The sequence below is a fragment of the Heptranchias perlo genome, chromosome 22, assembly GCF_035084215.1.
Source record: "Heptranchias perlo isolate sHepPer1 chromosome 22, sHepPer1.hap1, whole genome shotgun sequence".
NCBI lineage: Eukaryota > Metazoa > Chordata > Chondrichthyes > Hexanchiformes > Hexanchidae > Heptranchias > Heptranchias perlo.
In genome coordinates, this window is record NC_090346.1 from 12,025,517 (window position 1) to 12,047,792 (window position 22,276).

At 42.5% G+C, this 22,276-nt stretch overlaps 1 protein-coding gene across 2 annotated transcripts in view; it reads right to left on the minus strand.

The window, feature by feature from the left end:
* LOC137340472 (dual specificity mitogen-activated protein kinase kinase 3-like) overlaps positions 1-22,276 on the minus strand; it is a 102,108-nt gene that overhangs the window by 67,220 nt on the left and 12,612 nt on the right. Inside the window, exon 1 of one of the 2 annotated variants that reach the window (XM_068002923.1) lies at positions 19,938-20,276. The exons of the other annotated variant lie outside the window; for it this stretch is intronic. Coding sequence (XP_067859024.1) covers positions 19,938-19,953 — 16 coding nt within the window. The 5' untranslated portion in view covers positions 19,954-20,276. Of the gene's footprint in view, positions 1-19,937; positions 20,277-22,276 lie in introns of those variants that run through there. 2 annotated transcript variants of the gene reach the window in all.

The window sequence follows — 22,276 nt, forward strand, 5'->3', positions numbered from 1 at the left end:
TCTGAGAGAACTGAGTGCCCTGCTGCAATAACTCACCTTTTATCCCCATCTGTCAAACAGGGATTTAAATGTCCAAATGGCTGCCGGCTGCAACACGACTCGTTTCCCATGGCATGTTTCATACAGCACGGGAAACATGTTGAGGCAGCGTTGAAATCACTTGCCTTCATAGCTAATTGCATTTTTGGATTTTTTAACTAGTTTAAATACTTCAATTGCTGCTTTAAATATTGTCCCGCCGGCTTCAATTGCCAGCGGGACTTCCGGGTTCGGGAATGGCGCGCGCACCCAGATGGCTCTGGGTCATGCGTGTTCTTAGGCCTCTTGGAGCCGGGATTTCTGCCCGCTCCTGGAAAACGCGATTTTCTTTGCCCCTCCGGCCCCCAATGCACCCACACTTTTGTTTCAAAAATCGAGCCCAATATCTTTGTTAAAATAGCAAAACAATTTCATACAAGAAGGTTCATGTATTAGATAGTAATTATCACACAGCCCAATTTCACTCCAATTATTGCTTGACCTAATCAGTTTCTCCTCTCTCAGCCTTATGGTACTTTTCTTTTTGTTGAGTTACAATCTGACATGCTACTTCAATGTCTGCATTATATGGGATGTGTTACTGATGTGCTTATCTACTAGTAGTCTGAGAATACAGACCTGAAGATTTCTCTTGATGAGGACACAATATTTTTGGATTGATCCATATTTTACAGTACTGCAACCCACATAGGTCTATTGGGGGAACACCTGTTGGGCCTTCAGGGTGCTGCATCACTAAGTGTTTAATTTGTAACTAAAGTTTTAATTAAACGTGGCCCAAAAATCCACTTGTGCTGAGCTAGGCTCTGGGGTTGGCCCATGTACCTACCAGAGTAATTTCATAGATGCATTTTAAACCAGCCTGGAGCAGACGAGAGAGTGGTGCTAGGGTAGATCTGGAATCGACTGACCCCAGAAAAATATTAACAGCTGATATGGAAAAATACCAGCACTCATTAAAATCGAACGAGCTGCTCCAGGAGGCATACATGCCGCTCCTGTCTTCCATAATCCCAGTGTGTTTGGGAAGGCTGAAAGTACCCTGCAAAAATAGGCATTTACGGAGAGGTGTTGCATGCTTTGAGAGGGTGGGAGATACTTTACTAGGCAAGTACTCTACCTAGCTTTTCATTTTCCTTCACTGTCCCACCTGTAACTCGTTAGCATGTTAGTAATTCCACTCATTGGTGTAGGTATAATGAGGTTGCTATTGTACATCCAACCGAATTCATAAATTGGCTTTTGGTGGATGTGAAAAGGGTAAGTAAATGGATATTTTTCAACATTGGTAGAGGGGCAGAGGGAGCACGGTCCCACTGTGCCCCAATGCTTAGAGGGTTCATAAAGAGTCAGCAGCTTTCTTGTCAAAAGCATTGCACATGCATCTCTCAGCATGGACCCTGGAAGAGTGGATGACAGTGCATGGCCTACCTGGAAGGTTAGCGTGGCACAGACCCAGTTTTTTTTAAAAACTCGTTCACGGGATGTGGGCGTCACTGGCGAGACCAGCATTTATTGCCCATCCCTAATTGCCCTTGAGAAGGTGGTGGTGAGCCGCCTTCTTGAACCACTGCAGTCCGTGTGGTGAAGGTTCTCCCACTGTGCTGTTAGGGAGGGAGTTCCAGGATTTTGACCCAGTGACGATGAAGGAACCGCGATATATTTCCAAGTCGGGATGGTGTAAGACTTGGAGGGGAACGTGCAGGTGGTGTTGTTCACATGTGCCTGCCGCCCTTGTCCTTCTAGATGGTAAAGGTTTGGAAGGTGCTGTTGAAGAAGCCTTGGCGAGTTGCTGCAGTGCATCCTGTGGATGGTACACACTGCAGCCACAGTGCGCGGTGAAGGGAATGAATGTTTAGAGTGGTGGATGGGGTGCCAATCAAGCGAGCTGCTTTGTCCTGGATGCTGTCGAGCTTCTCGAGTGTTGTTGGAGCTGCACTCATCCAAGCAAGTGGAGAGTATTCCATCACACTCCTGACTTGTGCCTTGTAGATGGTGGAAAGGCTTTGGGGAGTCAGGAGGTGAGTTACACGTCACAGAATACCCAGCCTCTGACCTGCTCTTGTAGCCACAGTATTTATATGGCTGGTCCAGTTAAGTTTCTGGTCAATGGTGACCCCCAGAACGTTGATGGTGGGGGAATTGGTGATGATAATGCCGTTGAATGTCATGGGGAGGTGGTTAAATTCTCTCTTGTTGGAGATGGTCATTGCCTGGCACTTGTCTGGCGCGAATCTTACTTGCCACTTATCAGCCCAAGCATGGATGTTGTCCAGGTCTTGCTGCATGCGGGCACGGAATGCTTCATTATCTGAGAGGTTGCGAATGGAACTGAACACTGTGCAATCATCAGTGAACATCCCCAATTCTGACGTCATGATGGAGGAACTCCTGCAGCAATGTCTTGGAGCTGAGATGATTGGCCTTCAACAACCACTACCATCTTCCTTTTTGCTAGGTATGACTCCAGCCACTGGAGAGTTTGCCCCCTGATTCCCATTAACTTCAATTTTACTAGGGCTCCTTGGTGCCACACTTGGTCAAATGCTGCCTTGATGTCAAGGGCAGTCACTCTCACCTCACCTCTGGAATTCAGCTCTTTTGTCCATGTTTGGACCAAGGCTGTAATGAGATCTGGAGCCGAGTGGTCCTGGCGGAACTCAAACTGAGCATCGGTGAGCAGGTTATTGGTGAGTAAGTGCCGCTTGATAGCACTGTCAACTACACCTACCATCAGTTTGCTGATGATTGAGAGTAGACTGATGGGGCGGTAATTGGCGGGATTGGATTTGTCCTGCTTTTTGTGGACAGGACATACCTGGGCAATTTTCCACATCGTTGGGTAGATGCTAGTGTTGTAGCTGTACTGGAACAGCTTGGCTAGAGGCGCAGCTAGTTCTGGAGCAGAAGTCTTCAGCACTACAGCCGGGATGTTGTCGGGGCCCATAGCCTTTGCTGTATCCAGTGCACTCAGCCGTTTCTTGATATCACGTGGAGTGAATTGAATTGGCTGAAGACTGGCTTCTGTGATGGTGGGGATATTGGGAGGAGGCCGAGATGAATCATCCACTCGGCACTTCTGGCTGAAGATGGTTCAGCCTCGTCTTTTGCACTCACGTGCTGGACTCCGCCATCATTGAGGATGGGGATGTTTACAGAGCTTCCTCCTCCAGTTAGTTGTTTAATTGTCCACCACCATTCACAACTGGATGTGGCAGGACCACAGAGTTTTGATCTGATCCATTGATTGTGGAATCACTTAGCTCTGTCTATAGCATGTTGCTTCTGCTGTTTAGCATGCATGTAGTCCTAAGTTGTTGCTTCACCAGGTTGGCACCTCATTTTTAGGTACACCTGGTGCTGCTCCTGGCATGCTCTTCTACACTCCTTATTGAACCAGGGTTGATCCCCTGGCTTGTTGGTAACGGTAGAGTGAGGAATATGCCGGGCCATGAGGTTACAGATTGTGCTAGAATACAATTCTGCTGCTGGCCCACAGCGCCTCATGGATGCCCAGTTTTGAGCTGCTCTGAATCTATTCCATTTAGCACGATAGTGCCACACAACATGTTGGATGGTGTCCTCAGTGCGAAGACGGGACTTTGTCTCCATGAGGACAGTGTGGTGGTCACTCCTACCAATACTGTTGTGGACAGATGCATCTGCGACAGGTAGATTGGTGAGGACGAGGCTAAGTAGGTTTTTCCCTCTTGTTGGTTCGCTCACCACCTGCCGCAGACCCAGTCTGGCAGCTATGTCCTTCAGGACTCGGCCAGTAGTGGTGCTACCGAGCCGCTCTTGGTGATGGACATTGAAGTCCCCCACCCAGAGTACATTCTGTGCCCTTGCTTCCCTCAGTGCATCCTCCAAGTGGTGCTCAACATGGAGGAGGACTGATTCATCAGCTGACGGCAGGCGGTAATCAGCAGGAGGTTTCCTTGCCCATGTTTGACCTGATGCCATGAAATTTCATGAGGTCCGGAGTCAATGTTGAGGACTCCCAGGGCCACTCCCTCCTGACCTTATATCCTGTATCGCCCCCTCTGGTGGTGATGGATGAGTCTGGGACGTTGGCTGAAAGGTATGATTCTGTGAGTATGGCTATGTCAGGCTGTTGCTTGACTAGTCTGTGGGACAGCTCTCCCAATTTTGGCACAAGTCCCCAGATGTTAGTGAGGAGGAGTTTGCAGGGTCGACTGGCTTGGTTTGCCTTTGTCGTGTCCGGTGCCTCGTGGTCCATCCGGTTTTATTCTTATTGTGACTTTTTTTAGCGAGATTGTATAACTTAGTGGCTTGCTAAGCTAGGCCATTTCAGAGGGCAATTAAGAATCAACCACACTGCTGTGGTCTGGAGTCACATATAGGCCAGACTGGGTAAGGACAGCAGGTTTCCTTCCCTAAAGGGCATTAGTTAACCAGGTGGGTTTTTACGACAATTCCGGTAGTTTCATGGCCACCATTACTAGTACTAGCTTTTTTTTTTAGTTCCAGATTTTATTTAATTAATTGAATTTTAAATTCCCCAGCTGCCATGGCGGGATTTGAACTCATGACTCCAGATTATTAGTCTCGGCCTCTGAATTACTAGTTCAGTAACATAACCACTATGCTACCGTATGTTGGCACATAACATGCCTGGAAAAGCAAGTAAAATGCCAATTTAACTGGGGGGGTGGGGGGGTGGTTAAAGAAATGCCATTTTTGAAAATAAACCTTTGAGAGAAAAAAAGTGAAACTATAAACTTGAGCTCACTACTTGGAAGCGAACTGAGTACTTTGAATAACTGGACCTTAGAACAGCAGGGCACCAAAAAGAGACACATTGCTAATATAACTGACCTCTCCACGAGCCAACTCTTGGTTTTTGATTCTCTTTTTTTCAGCAAAGTATATGACTGTACAATAATACTTGAGAAAGATCTGCACTGAGATATGAATTGTGCAAACTTTTCAATCATATAGAAACTGTATTAAAAAAACTTATTATTTCTGGGGGTGGGGAGTCCCCTTTCCAAATGGCACATCTAATTTACAGCAGCTAAACAAACCAGCTTCATATTTGACACTCCCGAACTATTACAGTAGAGGGTTTTCTATGACTTTATTGATTCTACATTTTCTAATTGTCAGCATGCTTTTATCTTACATCTTGTTACTTGGAGTTTGTACCTACAATTTTAGTGCCCCAATCCTTGAATAAGACTAACAACTAGGAACTCCAAAATATATGGAGTTTATTACACTGCAGCCGAGTGCATCCAAACAGCTTCAGCACTTGCACTGGATGACAATTAATGATTAACTATGTCACACTGAAAATGAGGCAAAGTGTACAGAAGACCGCAATGGTGGACTTTACAACACTGTAGCAACTGGTAAGTATAAAAGTGCCCTGCCCACTTCACAGTTAAATTGGAAAGAGTTACTGATGGAATATAAGAGACTAACTACGTTTAACACCAGTGTTTCACAATGGTCACCTGTGCTCCCAGTCATGTTGCAAAGTTCTAACCTAATACAAACCAACCACTATTCTACATTTCTTTTAAAACTTGTCCCAAGGCCAATGTATTAAGCAAAGATCTCACAGCAAAACTAACTTTTATTTTATGTTTAAACCTATTTTCAGACATGTGCAAAAAGGAATTTATGACAGTTAAGCTGCTATAAGTACATTCACTTGCTGCTCACTGGGAATACTGTGCATTCCAATATCCAGAATCCTAACTCCTCACCAGCTGTAAGTTATAATACCCAACAGAAATTTGATGCTTAAAAAAAGAGTATTAGTTTGGCTCAGTTGATAGCTCTCGTGCCTCAGAGGCAGAAGGTCGTGGGTTCAAGTCCCACTACTGACTTGAGCCTATGATCTAGGCTGATAAAGGGAGCGCTGTGTCGTTAAACGTGCTATTCTTTGGATGAGATAGTAAACTGGGTTGACGTCTGATAGCTCAAGGGGATGTAAATGGCCTCATAGCACAATTTGAAAAAGAATAGGGATTTTGCCTTGTGTCTTGGCAAACATTCTTCCCTCAAACACCACCACAGCAAGTTATCTGGTCATTCATTTGCTGTTTCTGTGATCTTCCTGTGAGCAAACTGGCTGCCACATTTTTCTATGTAACAACAGTGACTGTGCTTCAAAGGTAATCCATATGCTTTGGGGCATTCTGAGGAGGTGATAAATTGCTACATAAACACAAGTTTGTACTTTTCTTAAAAGGGTGTAAAATGCATTGCAAAGTCAAAGCACAAACACCACATTTTACAGAAACTGAATTTTTCATCAAACAATTCTTCTAAACATATTTTTTTTCCGTCACATCAAATGCAATTGCAGACCCTCCAAGAGTTGGCCGAAGTCCATGACTGCAAAATATTTCAAACTTCCGGAAAAGGTAGGCAGCACCTCCTCAGAGTCAGAACTGTCCAGTAAGCATGAAATGCAGTTCTTTTAACAAAGGCCCCATATAGTTGGAGTAAATCACTTGCTAATATCAGTTTGCAAATTCATGACTCCCATTTTCTGTTTGGCAGAAAGTAGGCATAAAAATCATCACAAATCCAAATATAGGCAACTCATAAAAGATGCGGATGTCAGATAGAATCACTACAAACCCTGTCTGTTCAGGAAGTACTGCGATAAGGGTCAGATTTATTTCCACCAGGCCTTGGGAGAAAGATACAAAAGCTTGCAGTCATTTTGTTTCATTGGTCCAGGAGTGTTTGAGACAAATCATGACTGCTCATGGATGAGTAAATAAAAACAATGGCTGGTGTAGTACTAAGCCATACAGACTTGGAAATATATCGCTGTTCCTTCATCGTCGCTGGGTCAAAATCCTGGAACTCCCCACCTAACAGCACTGTGGGAAAACCTTCACCACACGGACTGCAGCGGTTTAAGAAGGCAGCTCACCACCACCTTATCAAGAGCAATTAGGGATGGGCAATAAACGCTGGCCTTGCCAGCAACGCCCACATCCCATAAACGAATAAAAAAAGAACAAGAGGTGCCAGTTTAATTCCTGTTCTGTGCTGCGTCAATTATTACAGTCAAGGCAGCAGTTGGGGCGGGGGGATGTTAATGCTGGTCTGAGCACCCCTAGGATAGGAAAGGTAAATCAGCCAGGGTTCCTGCTCCTGATCAATACCCAGTGAAATTTGCTGGAAAAAACACGTGTCAGCCGTGGCTCATTGGTTGCACTCTCACCTTTGAGCCAGAAGGCTGTGGGTTCAAGACCCGCTCCAGAGCACAAAATCTAGGCTGACACTCCAGTACAGTACCAAGGGAGTGCTGCACTATCAGAGTGGCATCTTTTGGATGAGACGTTACACCGAGGCCCCGTCTGCCCTTTCAAGTGGACGTAATAGATCCCATAGCATTATTCAAAGAAGTGCAGGGGAATTCCCATGGTTTCCTAACCAGTATTTATCCCTCAGTCAACATCACTTAAAAAAAATTGTCTGGTCATTACCACATTGCTGTTTTGGGATCTTGCTGTGCGTAAATTGGCTGCCGTGTTTCCTACATTACAACAGTGACTACACTTCAAAAGTACTTCATTGGCTGTAAAGCACTTTGGGACGTCCTGAACGTGGCTGAAAGGTCGGCTGTCTTTTGCCGTCTAGGCTCTCAAATGAAGACTGGTCACTTGGGCGAGAGATCAGGTAACTCAACATGGACTAGATCCAAACAAGGACCTTCCTGTTCGATAGTGCTCTGCTCCACACTGGACAGTGCATCTACCAACTGAACCACTGGGAGAAGCTACAATTTTAAGATATATAAAATACTACCGTAACCATCTCATTTATATCTTTCTTGTTTATTGTGAACTTTTCAGCAAATACATACACAAGATATGCATGTCAACTTCCTCAGCTCTTAACACTCCTAGTGTTTGTTATACTTTCTCCTGTATCACCTCTACCACACTTTGTGAAGTTGACACTGAACGGTTAAAATAAATGTTTAAAAATAAAAGTAAACTCTAGGCCATTATAGAGAACAAATGGCTGGCAGGGAATTTAGGGCAGCAATTCAATTTAAATTCTACCCATGTTCATAAACCACTCACACAGTTTACACCATCAGAACCACTTGAACACTGCCCTGTGACTCACTGCCAGATGACTATTGTTCTGTACTTACTGCATGCTACACATTAACCAGTTCAGAGAACATATCTGGATAACAAATAAAATAACATTTTGTGCCAAATTGGTAATTTAAAGAAAGTGATTAATAATCAACTCATTAATAGATTGTGACTTCTCTTCTCCTCCTCCCCCCACCTTCACCTCATTGGCGACTTTGGACTTCCTCTGGCCAAGAAACAGATAATTGATACTGTCTTCTTGTGACATGGTTATGGAGTGCGTGTTCCATAGAGGAAGTCAAGTTCACAGCACACTGAGAATTTACTTCCTGGTTCCAGCTCCAACTACAGTCAGTTGTTTCTATAACATTATATTTATATTGTAACCTGGAGCTCGCTTGCAGCAATCCTCTTGCCAGAAAGAACATACCTTTCCTTCAACATGATGTCTTGTAACAGTTTGCTGGAAGCATGCACTTACAGTCTTTAAGAATGTTAAACAGCTTTTTTCTTTTATTCCCTCCCCCATTTTCTTGCCTGCTTACATGAAGGTACTACCTCATGTTGAGGTGCAGTTCCACAAGTGTCAGGCACCCTGTGGTGCCTTGCCCAAATCATCATTCCTCGGTGTGAGCATAGACAACAACAAACAACAACTTGCATTTATATAGCTCCTATAACGTAGTAAAATATCCCAAGGCACTTCACAGAAGCGTTATCAAACAAAATTTGACACCGCCCACTTAAGGAGATAATAGATAGGTCAAAAAGGTAGGTTTTAAGGAGCGTATTAAAGAAGGAGAGAGAAGGAGAGAGACGGAGAGGTTTAGGGAGGGAATACCAGAGTCTAGGCGGCTGAAGGCACGGCCGCCAATGGTGCAGCGATGAAAATTGGGGATGCGCAAGAGGCCAGGAATGGAGGAGGGCAGAGATCTCGGAGAGTTATTGGGCTGGAGGAGGTTACAGAGAAAGGGAGGGGTGAGGCCTTGAAGAGATTTGAACACAAGGATGAAAATTTTTTTTTTAAATCGAAGCGTTGCAGAACCGGGAGCCAATGTAGGTCAGCTAGCACAGGGATCGTGGGTGAACGGGACTTGGTGCAAGTTAGGATACGGGCAGCAGAGTTTCGGATGGGCTCAAGTTTACAGAGGGTGCAAGGCCGGCCGGCCAGCGAGTGCTCACAGTGTATTTCAGAGGTGTGAGATTGCAATACAGCCCCGTCCTCAACTAAAGTTCACACACTGGCACTTTCCAGCAGGAGTACTCCAGATAGCGATCTTGGACAGCAACGCAGACTGATTTCGGTCTCTTTAGTCCAGGGAACTGAGGTCCTAATATTACCCTGGTTGATATCAATTAACTCAGCACAGACCAGAGGTTGATTGAACATCCAGGTTTAAATAGTTCAGTAGACAATCTGGCAGTGTTTTGACCCACTAAACTAAAGAAGCAGCAGATAAATTGCTCTTTACCTACTGCTGCAAATTCTGCTCTTTGATAGTTTATCGGCAATAGGATAAAACCAGATTCCCTGCCCCATCTCAGAGACAGACCCACTTTTAACAGATTCCCGTTAGCGGTTTATATAACTACCTAGCTCAATGCAGTATCTTTGGGTCTCATCACAAATCAACATCAATTCTCTTATACAAGTCCTCCTTAACCACCAGATCAATGACCCAAGCAATGGTAGGAAATCAAATCTTAGCGTAAAATTATATAGCTCATTAACCAATATCTGGGAATCAGTCTAGGGCTGCTACTCTATCTCTGGGTTCAGAAGAAATTCATGAGTTATTCGAGTTTGGCCCTTGTGGTTCAAGACATCATCTGATCTGCTTGACTTAAGCCCTGTAGCACACTCCCACAGGTGCTTCTAACTCGACGTGCTTTCCAACAATCTAGCTCGGAGTTCGAACTGGATATAAACGCATCACTCGCTACTCTGAACAGCTATACAAGAGCTCCTGTTTAGCAGTTCAGATTTAAATTACTTATCTGACCTTTCTTAGCTGGTTTCCTGTCCTTCCCTTACACATGGTATTACACCTTTAGTCTTGCAGACTTGTCAGAGTCTTTTATCTTTTACATTTCACTCCATTTGTGGCGACATTTACTCTCCTAGAGAGCAAGACAGATGACCTGGATGTCCAAATAAAGATGAACGGCTGATAACCGATGGCCTCAGGGCAGTAAGCCTTGCTATAAATATTCATCTTGCTGGTTGGAGCAGCGCTTGCTGCTGCAAAGCTGATAAATCCACTAGTCTGCTGGGATTTTTTTTAGCCGAATGGAGTATACTATACCATGCAGTTAGAATACCCCTTAATTTAGAAAATAGCCACCATTGTAAAATGCAGGAAATATTCAGTGCTGACTCAGGTCCCAATTTTTAAAGCTTGATTTACGTCCATCCCTACCCAAACCCCTAGTTATTCATTATTGCCCAGAGTGAGGTATGGGGGAGGATATCTTCAAAACACTGTGTCTGATTCCCTCCCCCTGCAACACTCAATACGCCAAAATAAAAGCAAATGAGTAAATAAGACCATCCAGCTCACCACTTTACCACACCCCTAAGATACATACATTTTTTAAAATATTGCTAAACGTTGAACTTCCCTCAGCCCTCTCAACTCCTGACCAAGGGTGAAGCTAATTCCATGGTATTAATTGACATTAAAACCATTTCAAATCATGTATATTCCAAAGTATTTTAAAGGTGGCAGTATTTTAGATTGTGCCATAACCCGCAGTATTCAAAGAAAAGTATTTTCAGCATACTCTTTAACCTGAGATGGTGCTGATTAATTTTTGCCAAGAACAATTCTGTTTATAAAATACAAAACTAATACTGTAATAAGGTAGGATTACCACTAACTATTTGGCTCTTTCAAGGTTAAGCAAACTCTTCCAAGTTGGATTTGCCTTTTGAACGGCATTTTCTTTGATAAGCTAATTAAAAACAAAATTGGGCCCCCGAGCAACAGGAAGTAGAAATCATGATAAAATTAATTGTTGTTATCCTAAACTTAAATTGAAAAAATAAATAAAAGCCGCTTTTTCTTCTCAACCACTTTTTTGTTGATCTGTTATAAATTATTGTAACTCCAGGGTAATTTATCCTGACAGTGAAAGACATCTCATTCCAATATACCATGCAAAAGATTGTACTTCAGACCATACATTTAGTTTTATAACAATATGCTTCTTGTAAAATACTCTTTAATTCACTACCTCAAACTGCTTCCACCACTACCATCACAGACCTGTTACCACCAGTGCTTCTCACTAGCATTGTCCAGCAAGACACAACTTAAATTTGGAACGGCAAAACTGTTAATTTCATCGCTGGCTGCGTTTCATAATTCAAGTGGACCCGATCAGAAAATCTCACACATTCACGATTAGCCTATGCAAAAAATCCCAGTGATAACACTGCTCAGTGAACAAAACTGTTGATGTGGTGATTCAGAGTTACATTGCAAGATCAGAGCTTATTTCTATGCCACAACCTGAAAACAATCTTAGTGTCACAATCAGAAGGGATAGGGAAATATTAAGAGTCCTGATTAGAATTGCTGTCATTTTGAGAATTCCTTCCAAAACAAAACTTTGCTAAACATGTCAATTTCTGAATTGCCCAAGATTTAGGAAAGGGATGTTCAATAGGTTTCGTTTCTACTTTGAACACATGGGTCAAAAATGTGTTCAGCTTCAATGCAGCAGCATCACTCTGTACTGTTTAACAAAGCTCTAAAACATAGTGCTGTATACGACTGCATAGAAACATTTTAATCTCACGCTTCCCATCGCTTGTCTTGCACGAAGACCAGATTTGATTAAAAAATCAAGCTGCATCAGTAACCACAGCATTGCTCAATAACAGAACCGTGCCTAATGTGCGGCAAAAAGGGTGTTTCATCTATACAGTAGCAGTCAATTCCATGCACAAACTCCAGATACTGCAAGAGAAAGTTCCTGCCATGTTCTCATCACAGCAAGTCACAAGATTTTCCTTATATTATCAGTCCATTGCAGACATGAAGCTTGCTTCGTCCCAACAAGAAGGCATTTCAGTACATGTCTGGGAGCAGGTCGTTTGTCTGTTATTAATTAAATGCTGTTTGGGGGGGGTGGGGGGGTGGGGGGGTGGGGGGTTGGGGAGAAAGAGTGGAAGGAAAGTAGAAGAGTTTATTTTAAATAACTACGTGTCAAAAATTGAAAATAAATCATGTTTTGGCTATCCATTTGCTACTAGTATGTCCACCAAGGATTTGGACTTAGTAAATACACCTGCTCATTTGTTAGAAAGTGCAGCACTGTTTTAGCTAGTGGGTATTGTCAAGTTCTTCATTAATACGACTCTGCTTATTAGTGAATAATTGACTGTAATTTAAAGAATTATAACACATTATTAATTAACAAAATCCCATAGATGTTTCCAGCAATGAAGAAATCACTTGAGTGAAGCAAGTATCCCATGTGATTCAGTGGGAGCACAAGTTTGGAAATTACTGATTGTGATATTAGCGCATGAAGATTTGAAGCATCCGCATGATGTTTCTCTGTCCACTATTTTAGCAGAGGTATAATGGGTTAACAGGCTTCACAGTGGTGGCAGATCTATAGCGTAAAAGTTACTGCCTCACAACAAGATACGGGGAACATGGTCACACAAGCATGATGGAAGTTAGTTTGCCATTGATTTATACTAATCGTCGCAGAACTCCAATAATACATTCATCCTGACATTTTATAGAATATATTTTCTTTTCTCTAGTTACCTCCTCTACCATTCCCCAGATAAAAGGGGATATTCCCTGGCCTTTGTCAGAACAGTTCTGCAAAAGTAGATAATCAGGAGGAACCAGCGTGGGATGGTACATCCTTCAAAACTCCTTTAATCTAATTCCAACCGCTCTCAACCCTCCTTGCTGCCTAAACCAAAAACATCCCGGCTAAAAGCAAGCGTGATGCAGTGGGGTAGCATGTCAGTACGTGAATGACCCACACTGCTACATCAACATCTTAACAGCCCAGGAATCTGCACCATAGCAGCTCCAATTTCAGAGGTTCAGGAATTCAAATATTCTATATTCCTGAAAAGACGAGATTAATGCTACCAGCAAAGGCCTTTGAACCAACAGTATGAATGCATTTAAGAGATTCCGGAGAGAGATGGGATATGGTGAAAAGATAGGTAGGTGGCAGTGAGAACCATCAGAAAGGAACAGGTCGTTGGACTCACTGACCTTTCCCTGTTCCGAAAAGTTCTAAAGCTGACAGTCCACAATAAAACAACTCCATCCATACAGCGCTATGGACAATCTACAGAAGCAACACCTACAATACTGTGCGGCTGGAAGCTGCCTTGCTCTCCAAGGGGACTATCTGCATTAAAAAGCCATGATGAAGGAGAAAGCCTTTCACCTGACGAAGGAGAAAGCCTCCGAAAGCTTGTGATTTTCAAATAAAACTGTTGGACTATAACCTGGTGTTGTAAGATTCCTTACATTTGCATTAAAAAGGATTCACCTTGTCCATCATTCTGTCCTACATAAGACCATATTGTATATTCTCAATTTTAGCTTTTTCCCCAAAATTCCATTAACAGCAACAACAATTTGCATTTATACAGCGCCTTTAACATAGTAAACATTCCAAGGCGCTTCATAGAGAATTGGACAGTGCTGAAAGAAAAAGAACGAACTTGCATTTATATAGCACAATCTCAGGATGTCCCAAAGCACTTTACAGTCAATTAAGGACTAATGAAGCATAGTCACTGTTGTAATGTAGGAAACACGGCAGTCAATTTGCACACAGCAAGGTCACACAAACAGCAATGAGATCACGACCTGATAATCAGTTTTAGTGATGTTGATTGACGGATAGATATTTACCAGGACACCGGAGAGAACTGCCCTGCTCGAATAGGATCTTTTATGTCCACCTGAGAGGGCAGACGTGGGTTCGGTTTAATGTCTCATCCAAAAGACAGTACCTCCGACAATGCAGCACTCCCTTGGTACGCAATGAGGCGTCAGCCTAGATTATATGCTCAAGTCTCTTGTGTGGGACTTGAATCCACAACCATCTGACTCAGAGGCAAGGGTGCTACCACAGCCAAAGCTGGCACGATGACAAAGCAGTCGAAAGGATAGCTTTTGAGGCGGCTTTTAAAGGCAGGAAGCGATGTAGCAAGGCAGAAGGGTTTAGAGAGGGAGTTCCAGAGAGTAGGGCAGAGACAGCTGTGCATTCCAATATTTTGTGATATGTCCGATACTTATGGCACCAGCTTAGTCTAGCCTATCATTATCTACCAGCAGTAGCGACATGCCAATAATATAGGCGGTCATCCACTACCAACAGAAGCGCCACTGTCTGCTAACCTTACATGACTAAGATGCGTGCATATATTATTGGGGATGGGAGAAAAAAAATATAGATACCGACACACACATGGAAAACTGCATGACGCCACAATGTTCTTCATTTAATTATAAAGCACTGCCCAAGATAATCTGACATGAAAACATTTTTTTTTAAAAATCAACCTACAATTTAGTTTAATTACTGAGCTATAGTAATACATAGCTTGTGTTTGTTTACATTTAAAATCATCAGTTAACTATGGGGGCGTGACTAGGACTAAAGGCTCCAGTTCTGCAGCAGGTTGTGGTCCACGTTCAGAACGAGCTTTTGAAACTGAAGGAATGGTGTCCCCAACTTTCCATGTTGGGACTGTAGTGGAGCACCTCTGCCAATGTCCAGATACTGTACATATGATATCACACATTACAGCAAACAATACCTGACGCAGTGCTATAAAGCCAGTCACATTAAGGACAGCAGTCTCAACACAACCAGCATCTTAGAGCTACCAAAAGTTGGGATTCACTCCGCTAATGGCTTGACCAAACCGATATGGCTTAACGACCACAATGAAACATAGCAGATACAACAAACTAAGCAATGTTTTGGGAGACTGGCAACTGTGAGCCAGCTCTTAGCATTTACTCAGCTAAGTCAGGCTCCCTTATCCTGATGGCACACAGGTACACCAACAAAACATTGGGTGAACCGTGCAAGGGAGCCGGATTAAGCAGTGTAAATGCTGGAAGTTGGCTCACAGACACTGGCCTCCCAGAGTCCATACTCAAACAGCTTGCAGTATAAAAGCAGCTTTGTGTTATAATAAATCACAGTGATCAGGGAGAATCGGAAGTAGATTTTCTTTCCTCTATCTCAAGGTTAGGACTTCAACTTTTGCAGAATTTTTTTTTTGAAAATCTGAAATAAAAACAAAAAATGCTGGAAATACACAGCCGATCCATCAGCATCTATAAAGAGAAAGGCAGGTTAGTATTTTAAACAAGGACCCTTTGAGTCTACCCCTGAAATGTTATCCAGTCTTTTCTCTTCACAGAAGCTCATAGGCCTGCTGTGTATTTCCAGCACTTTTTATTTTCATTCCAAGTGAGAATTTGCTCTTAGTAAGTGTTTAGGACTAAATAAAATATCTTAAGTCACTCAGAATTATTCAAAAGTGGCCAACAGGCAAATGTTGTGGCGGGATTCGGTATCACAGAGATCTTCATATCCAACAGATGGGACACAGGCCTAATGTTAGGAAAGATGGCTGAAGACATGGTCGAAAGGGCAATTTTAAAGAGGCAGGGAGAGAGGTAGGAAGGCAGAGGGGCTTTGTCATGAGTTCTAGAAGGTAAGGCCGAAAGGACTCTACATTCCAATATTTTGTGATGCGTCTAATACTTAAGGCACCGTCTTACTCTAGCCTTTCATTATCCACTAGTGGTGGAGCTATACCAATATAGGCCTCCATCCACTACCAACAGCAGATCCACTGCCTTACTGTCGTTATACAACAGTAAAAATGTGACCACAGCTGTGATCATTTGCAACTACAGCAGAGTGTAATCATATTATCCCTTTTTAAAAAATTATTTGCCAAGATGGGATTGCCAAGCGGACAAAAAGTAAGAATTTTGCATTCTGCTTTCAATAACAGAACTTTGGCACTATAGTATAAACGCTGAGACAACAAACAGGTGACACTAGTATCTCACCGACATTTGAAAGGAAGATGATAACATCCAACTGACCCCCCTCTTTGCCACAGTGAAATTCAAAATAAAGAAAAATAAATAAATCAGACAACAACAACTTGCATTTAAAAAGTTTTGTTAACGTAGTGAAACATCCCAAGGCTCTTCACAGAAGCATTATCAAACTTTGACACTGAGCCACATAAGGAGATATTAAGACAACTGACCAAAAGCATGGTCAAAGAGGTAAGTTTACTACCCTGCCTCTGTGGTGTCTGCAGTACTTAGGGCGGCTCTGACCCCATCAACAAAATACGCAGAGTAAAGAAAGCAATCTTCAATCACGTTGGAGATTTGCCAGTTAATGAGGCACAGCTGGTATGCCAGCATTTTCATCCATTACATTCCACATTCAAAGGAGACGGGAAAGCTACATCCAGCTGGTTTAATTACAGAGAGATAAAGAACATGACCTGCAACACATGCAGATCAACTGCATAAAAACTGATCAGAGGGTGCAGAACTTGCTTGCACTTGATCCACTGTACTGTTCAGACGCTGTGTTCTGTATGCTACTGCTCTGTGCTCGTAAAAACATTACATCACAAGCCTTCTGGGTCTCAGAGCCAAGAAATAAAATAGTAACTTTTTAAAGGATAAAAACTAGAATTCATCTGCAAGAGTCTCCCCTGATGGTTTAGCAACACGTTATGCTATAGAGTGATGGGATGCAATTCCTTGCATTGAGGGTGAGTAACAAACAAGAGTGGGAATTTTTAAAAATTAATTTCATTCATAAGATGCAGGACAGGACAAGAAAAGTGGGGAGAATGGTACACTCACAAGAATAGAGACTCCTTTTATGGCGTAAGTCAGAAAGGTTGTGGGTTTGAGCCCCACTCCAGAACTTGAGTCCATAACCTAGGCTGACCCTCCGATGCAGCACCAAGGAGTCTGGGTTGAAGTGCAGTCCTTTGGATAAGACGTCAAACCTACTTCACGTGAATGTAAAAGATCCCAAGGCATTATTCAAAGATCACAGAGTTCCCCCAATGTTCTGGACAACATTCTTCCCTCAACCAACACCACTAAGAAGAGATTAGCTGTTCAATCATCCTTTATGGTGCACAAAACAGCTGCTCATTTGCTACATAGTAATGGTCACTTCAAAATAATTAATTGTATATGAGGTGTTTCCAAGAGATGTGATAAAATGCTATATGAATGCAAGGTTCTTTCTTTTCCAGAATGCCTGTTCACAATAAATATGGTTTAGATATAACTGATCCTCCATCTGCACTGTGCAGAACGGAGAATGAAAGGTTGGATGGTTTATCTAATTTGGTGAACTTATGCATACATTAATGAGTACACAAGCATACTTAACATTGAGGTATAGGATAATCAAGATACAGGATTTACCGATGGAACCTGAAATAAAGATTTTATTTGTAAATTTGTTTATATCCCTTAGGCATTGCATTTGATGTCCGAAAGCCTTGATTAAAAATCAAATTTAAAAACTCCTAGATAGCTTATTAGACAAAGACGCCACCTGGTGTAGCTCTAAGCCATTCTGACCAGAAGGCTCCAGCTTCAATTCCTGGTCCATGTCAGGTTGGCTGATCTCACCCAGAGACTTTGGAAAACTGTAATTGGCCTTCTAACCCTGGACTAGAAGGTTGGAGGGAAGAATAAGCCACTTATGATCATTACACAGTGACTTCTCTTGGAAAGTGCACATGCACAGACACTGGATGAAAACGGGATCAAACTCAACAATACGTCCGCCATATGGTTGAAGTCTGTCCAAACTGGCTGTCTAAAGAAGATCCATAGCCAAAGCACCAGAGAGTGACCAGAGCCTGCAGAACCATACCCCAGCATGAATCACTGCTTTTATAGGAGAGGTACGAAGAAAATTGGATTAAAAAATGCTGAATAGTCAGGTATATGTATTAGAATTTTGGACTGCATGCATTAATATGTGGGTATTATTGGACCTCCATGGCACTACTCACTGCAAGTCAGAAGATGTGATGTCGGATAGGACAAAAACTTTATACCATGTAATGCACAGTGCATTATTCTGCTGCTAAGGGCCGGGTATGCAGCCCTTTAATTGCTTTGCATTCTTGAAATTAATTGGTTGATGCTTGGTGTTAGTAGACAGTCGGGTCAATTAGAGGTCATCGGCATTTCTTAAAAAAAAGTGCAATAGCCAAGGTCAATTCGAAACTACTTACATTCTAACTCTTGGATCAATCAGCTATTATTTTTATTGTGGGGGAGTTGCTCTGTATATTCCAAATGATTGCTTTCACTTTTTTTGAAAGATATAAAATTTGCATACAGAAAAGTGTGACACACACTAGATGCACCATTTTACATATATACGGTTGGACAAGTATATGTGATTATGCACCTCCGTCCCTCCGTTGTGTTCTGCCCAAGGGCTGGTCCTAACTCAAGTCTCATACATGAGATCTTGAGCCCATTGCCTTCCTTGTGGTTTTTATCTTTGGTGTCCTCTCCTAGGTGGGCTGCAACCAGAGACAAAAGAGTTACCTACCAATTGGGGGGGGGGGGGGGGGCACCTGCACCCATCGGACTTAAGTACCCCCTCTAGACATCAATCCAGTATTCAGAGCCGGCACTCCAATCGCCACTCTCCGCAGCTGTCTGCAGCAGGGCTCGAACCCAACCCTTCTGACTCAGAGACGGGAATGCTACCACTAAGTCAATGGCTTACTCCTGATTATGCATGTTTATTTTGAAATATTTATTTTGCTCTGCGTACTTTATATGGTGTTTGATGTTTGAAAACTCTAATCAAACTTAAATAAAAATACACAGAGAATAAAGCTTTTCTAGTGGTGCCATACCTGACCCGAGCGTGCTTGATGCCCCAAATGGGAAGTGCTCCACTCCCCAGAACTAACATTAATCACCTCAATGAGCACAAAATTCACAATAAAAAAAGTTGAAAGTAATTTTTGCAAATATAAAAATCCTCTCTTTTTCAGGTTATTTTACACAGCTTTATTGATTTACAGATTTTCAAAGTTTAAAAAAGATTTAATATTCAAAACAGCAAAAGTGAAAATAATTTTAAATGGATATTTGATTTGAATGTTGCTATCTCCACACATGCACGGTTCTGACAACACTGCAGCAATGCAAGTGCAGAAACAGATGCAGAAAATACACTGAAATCCCCAGACAAAGCAAATAGTTATCTCTACCCAAATGCTTCTATTAAAGGAACAATGTTCAACAAGCAGACTGAACTGGTGCCTGAGCCAATGCTCCCTTTAAAATGAACACTCCCAGCAGCAGGGTGCCCATTAAGTGTTGTGCAAAGACTCTGCACTGCAGATTTCAATACAGATTACCATGCTGGGTCACTTTAAAAGGACAAAACTGCATGCAACAGTGCTGAGCTAGCAACCTTCAGCTCCCAGAAGCTGGCTCCATTTGCTGTTTGGCACTGCAGCTCACGGTAACTCCCTGCTTTAGGTCTCTGCAGCAAACACGCTACTGTAAATGAAGGCTGATTGTGCAACGAATGAAAGTAAACAAGCTAACTCCAAAATCCTGCTGCACTGAGCTAGCTTCATGCATCGTGCAGTGTGCAATACACACACACACATATAGAAAGATTTAAACATAAACCTTACAATGAATTAGATAGGGAGTTTCTCAATAAAATTGCAAAACTTACCTTGTCTCCTGTCCATGAGTTCCCAGAAGTGCAGCTGAGGCGTGACGTGCCTTTAGGGGAAGTCTCATCAACAAACTCAAAGACCTTGCTGCACTCTTTGGGCCCCACTCTGCAGACCTGCATGCACGCTGCTCTTGCAAAACGCTCTGTTGCTGATTTGCTTTACAATGCTTTCTCCTCCTCCTCCTCCTTTCTTTTCTTCTCTCCGCTGCCTGACACAGGCTGATGGCAATTTGCTTCCTTATGTTAAACCCCCTCTCTCTCTCTCTCCAACTGCACCGGCTTCAGTCCTTCCTTTCAACTCAGCTGCCAGAAGCTGAGTAGAAGCTGCAGCAATAAGCCAATCTCGACCATGACATCACACAGGAAGTTGGAAAGCTGCCAGACACGGAGGCTACAGAGGTACGAGGTTTTTTTTTAAATAACACACCCTGTGTCTAAAAGTGACTGTGAACTTTATGTAGGTGTTTCTTACTTTCTCTCCCTTTTAAACCATTTTGAAAGCAAAAAACCAAATACTTATGATGGACAGCTGAGTTCTGAAGGAAATGCTTTATTGCACAAACTACCTCTGCACAAGAGCGGTTGCTCTTTTCCCTGACCAAACCCCAGCACTTGGCACCAACAGCATGTTGTTAATCTTACAGCACAGAAGGAGGCCACTCGGACCATCATGCCTGTGCCGGCTCTTTGAAAGAGCAATCCAATTAGCCCCTGCTCTTTCCCCGTAGCCCTGCAATTTTCTCCCCTTCAAGTATTTATCCAATTCCCTTTTGAAAGTTACTATTGAATCTGCTTTCACCACCCTTTCAGGCAGTGCATTCCAGATCATTACAACTCGCTGCATAAAAAAAATTCTCCTCACCTCCCCTCTGGTTCTTTTAGCCAATTATCATAAATCTATGTCCTCTGGTTACCGACTCATTCAGGTGGACATTAAAGATCTTATTACGCAGTATGAAAAGGAGCAGGGCGTTCTCCTGGTGTCCTGGTCAGTACTCCTCTATCAGCCAGCAACACCAAAAAACCCAGATTAAACTCATCATTAATTTCATGGCTTTCTCTGCAGAATGGCTGTACTTTTAAAATGATTCAAGACGTTAAGCATTTTAAGGTGCTTCAATGACATGATCAGGTGCTATATAAATGGCAATATTATTTTATGACCAATTATTTTTCCAGCAATTATGGTATAAAATTCCTTCTCAAAAATATATTAAAACAAGACAGAATTTACACCATCCAGGTGATGCAGCACATTAACATCTGGACATGCTGCACTACATCTAGACATGCTTTGGGATGTTTTGAGGTATGAAAGGCACTATATAAATGCAAGTTTGTTCTTTCTTTCACAACATGATCGGAGGCAGGTTTTGCCCTGCAGTTCCCTGCACAAGCTCCAGATCTCAGCCATGCCGAGCTGGAGATGTGTCAAGATTCTACATAGTTTGTGCACAAGAGAGAGGGGGAGGAATAAAGAGGAAGTCATTCCATATATTCTTTAGCAACACCAACAACAGTAATGTCTTGGGCCATTACTGCCTCTCTTGCCTGCCTGCCCTCTCAGATAGGGAATGGCACAGTCGAAAAACAAACAGACAAGAGAATATGACATATAAAGGCAGGAAACAGGATGTGGTCCAGGACTTGTATACCATCCATTAATAACACTGGACTACTCTTAAATTGTGCAATTAAAAAGCAGCACACAGCCTCAAATTAATTTTGCTATTACTTCCCCCCACCCCCCCCCCACACACACACACACACACACACTGCCCTGCATTTCCATATTACTAATTATACCACAATGATGGATTTTGAAGATTGCAAGAACACTATGAAAACCCATGTCACATGTAAATCATTCATGTTACATATTAAAGAATGAAAGACCAATGTTTAAATCCAATATACACATAATATGAGTAAATCTATATGTAAACCTGACACTGCAGTTTGAAGCATTTAGCAACTTTTTTTTATACTTTGCATCATATCCTGCATCCTCCAGCACAATTTTATGATTAACATCTGTAGTCAACATATTTGGCAAAGATTATTGAAAATGTCTCAGATCCAGGTACAACACTGTTCTGGCAAACCTTCAACACTACTGTACACAGTGCAGAATACATAGGCAGGAGAATATGGATTAGAAAAAAAGGTTCAATGATTTTATCAACTGTTCCCAGGTCATATTCAAGGATTGAAAGTCTTAAGGATAACAGAATAGTAGCTGTGAAGGGGCACTGATCTACTCCTCTGAAGTACTGCTAAGAAGTGGGGGGGGGGGGGGGGGGGGTGGTGGAAGGGGAAATAAAAATCAGCCAGGG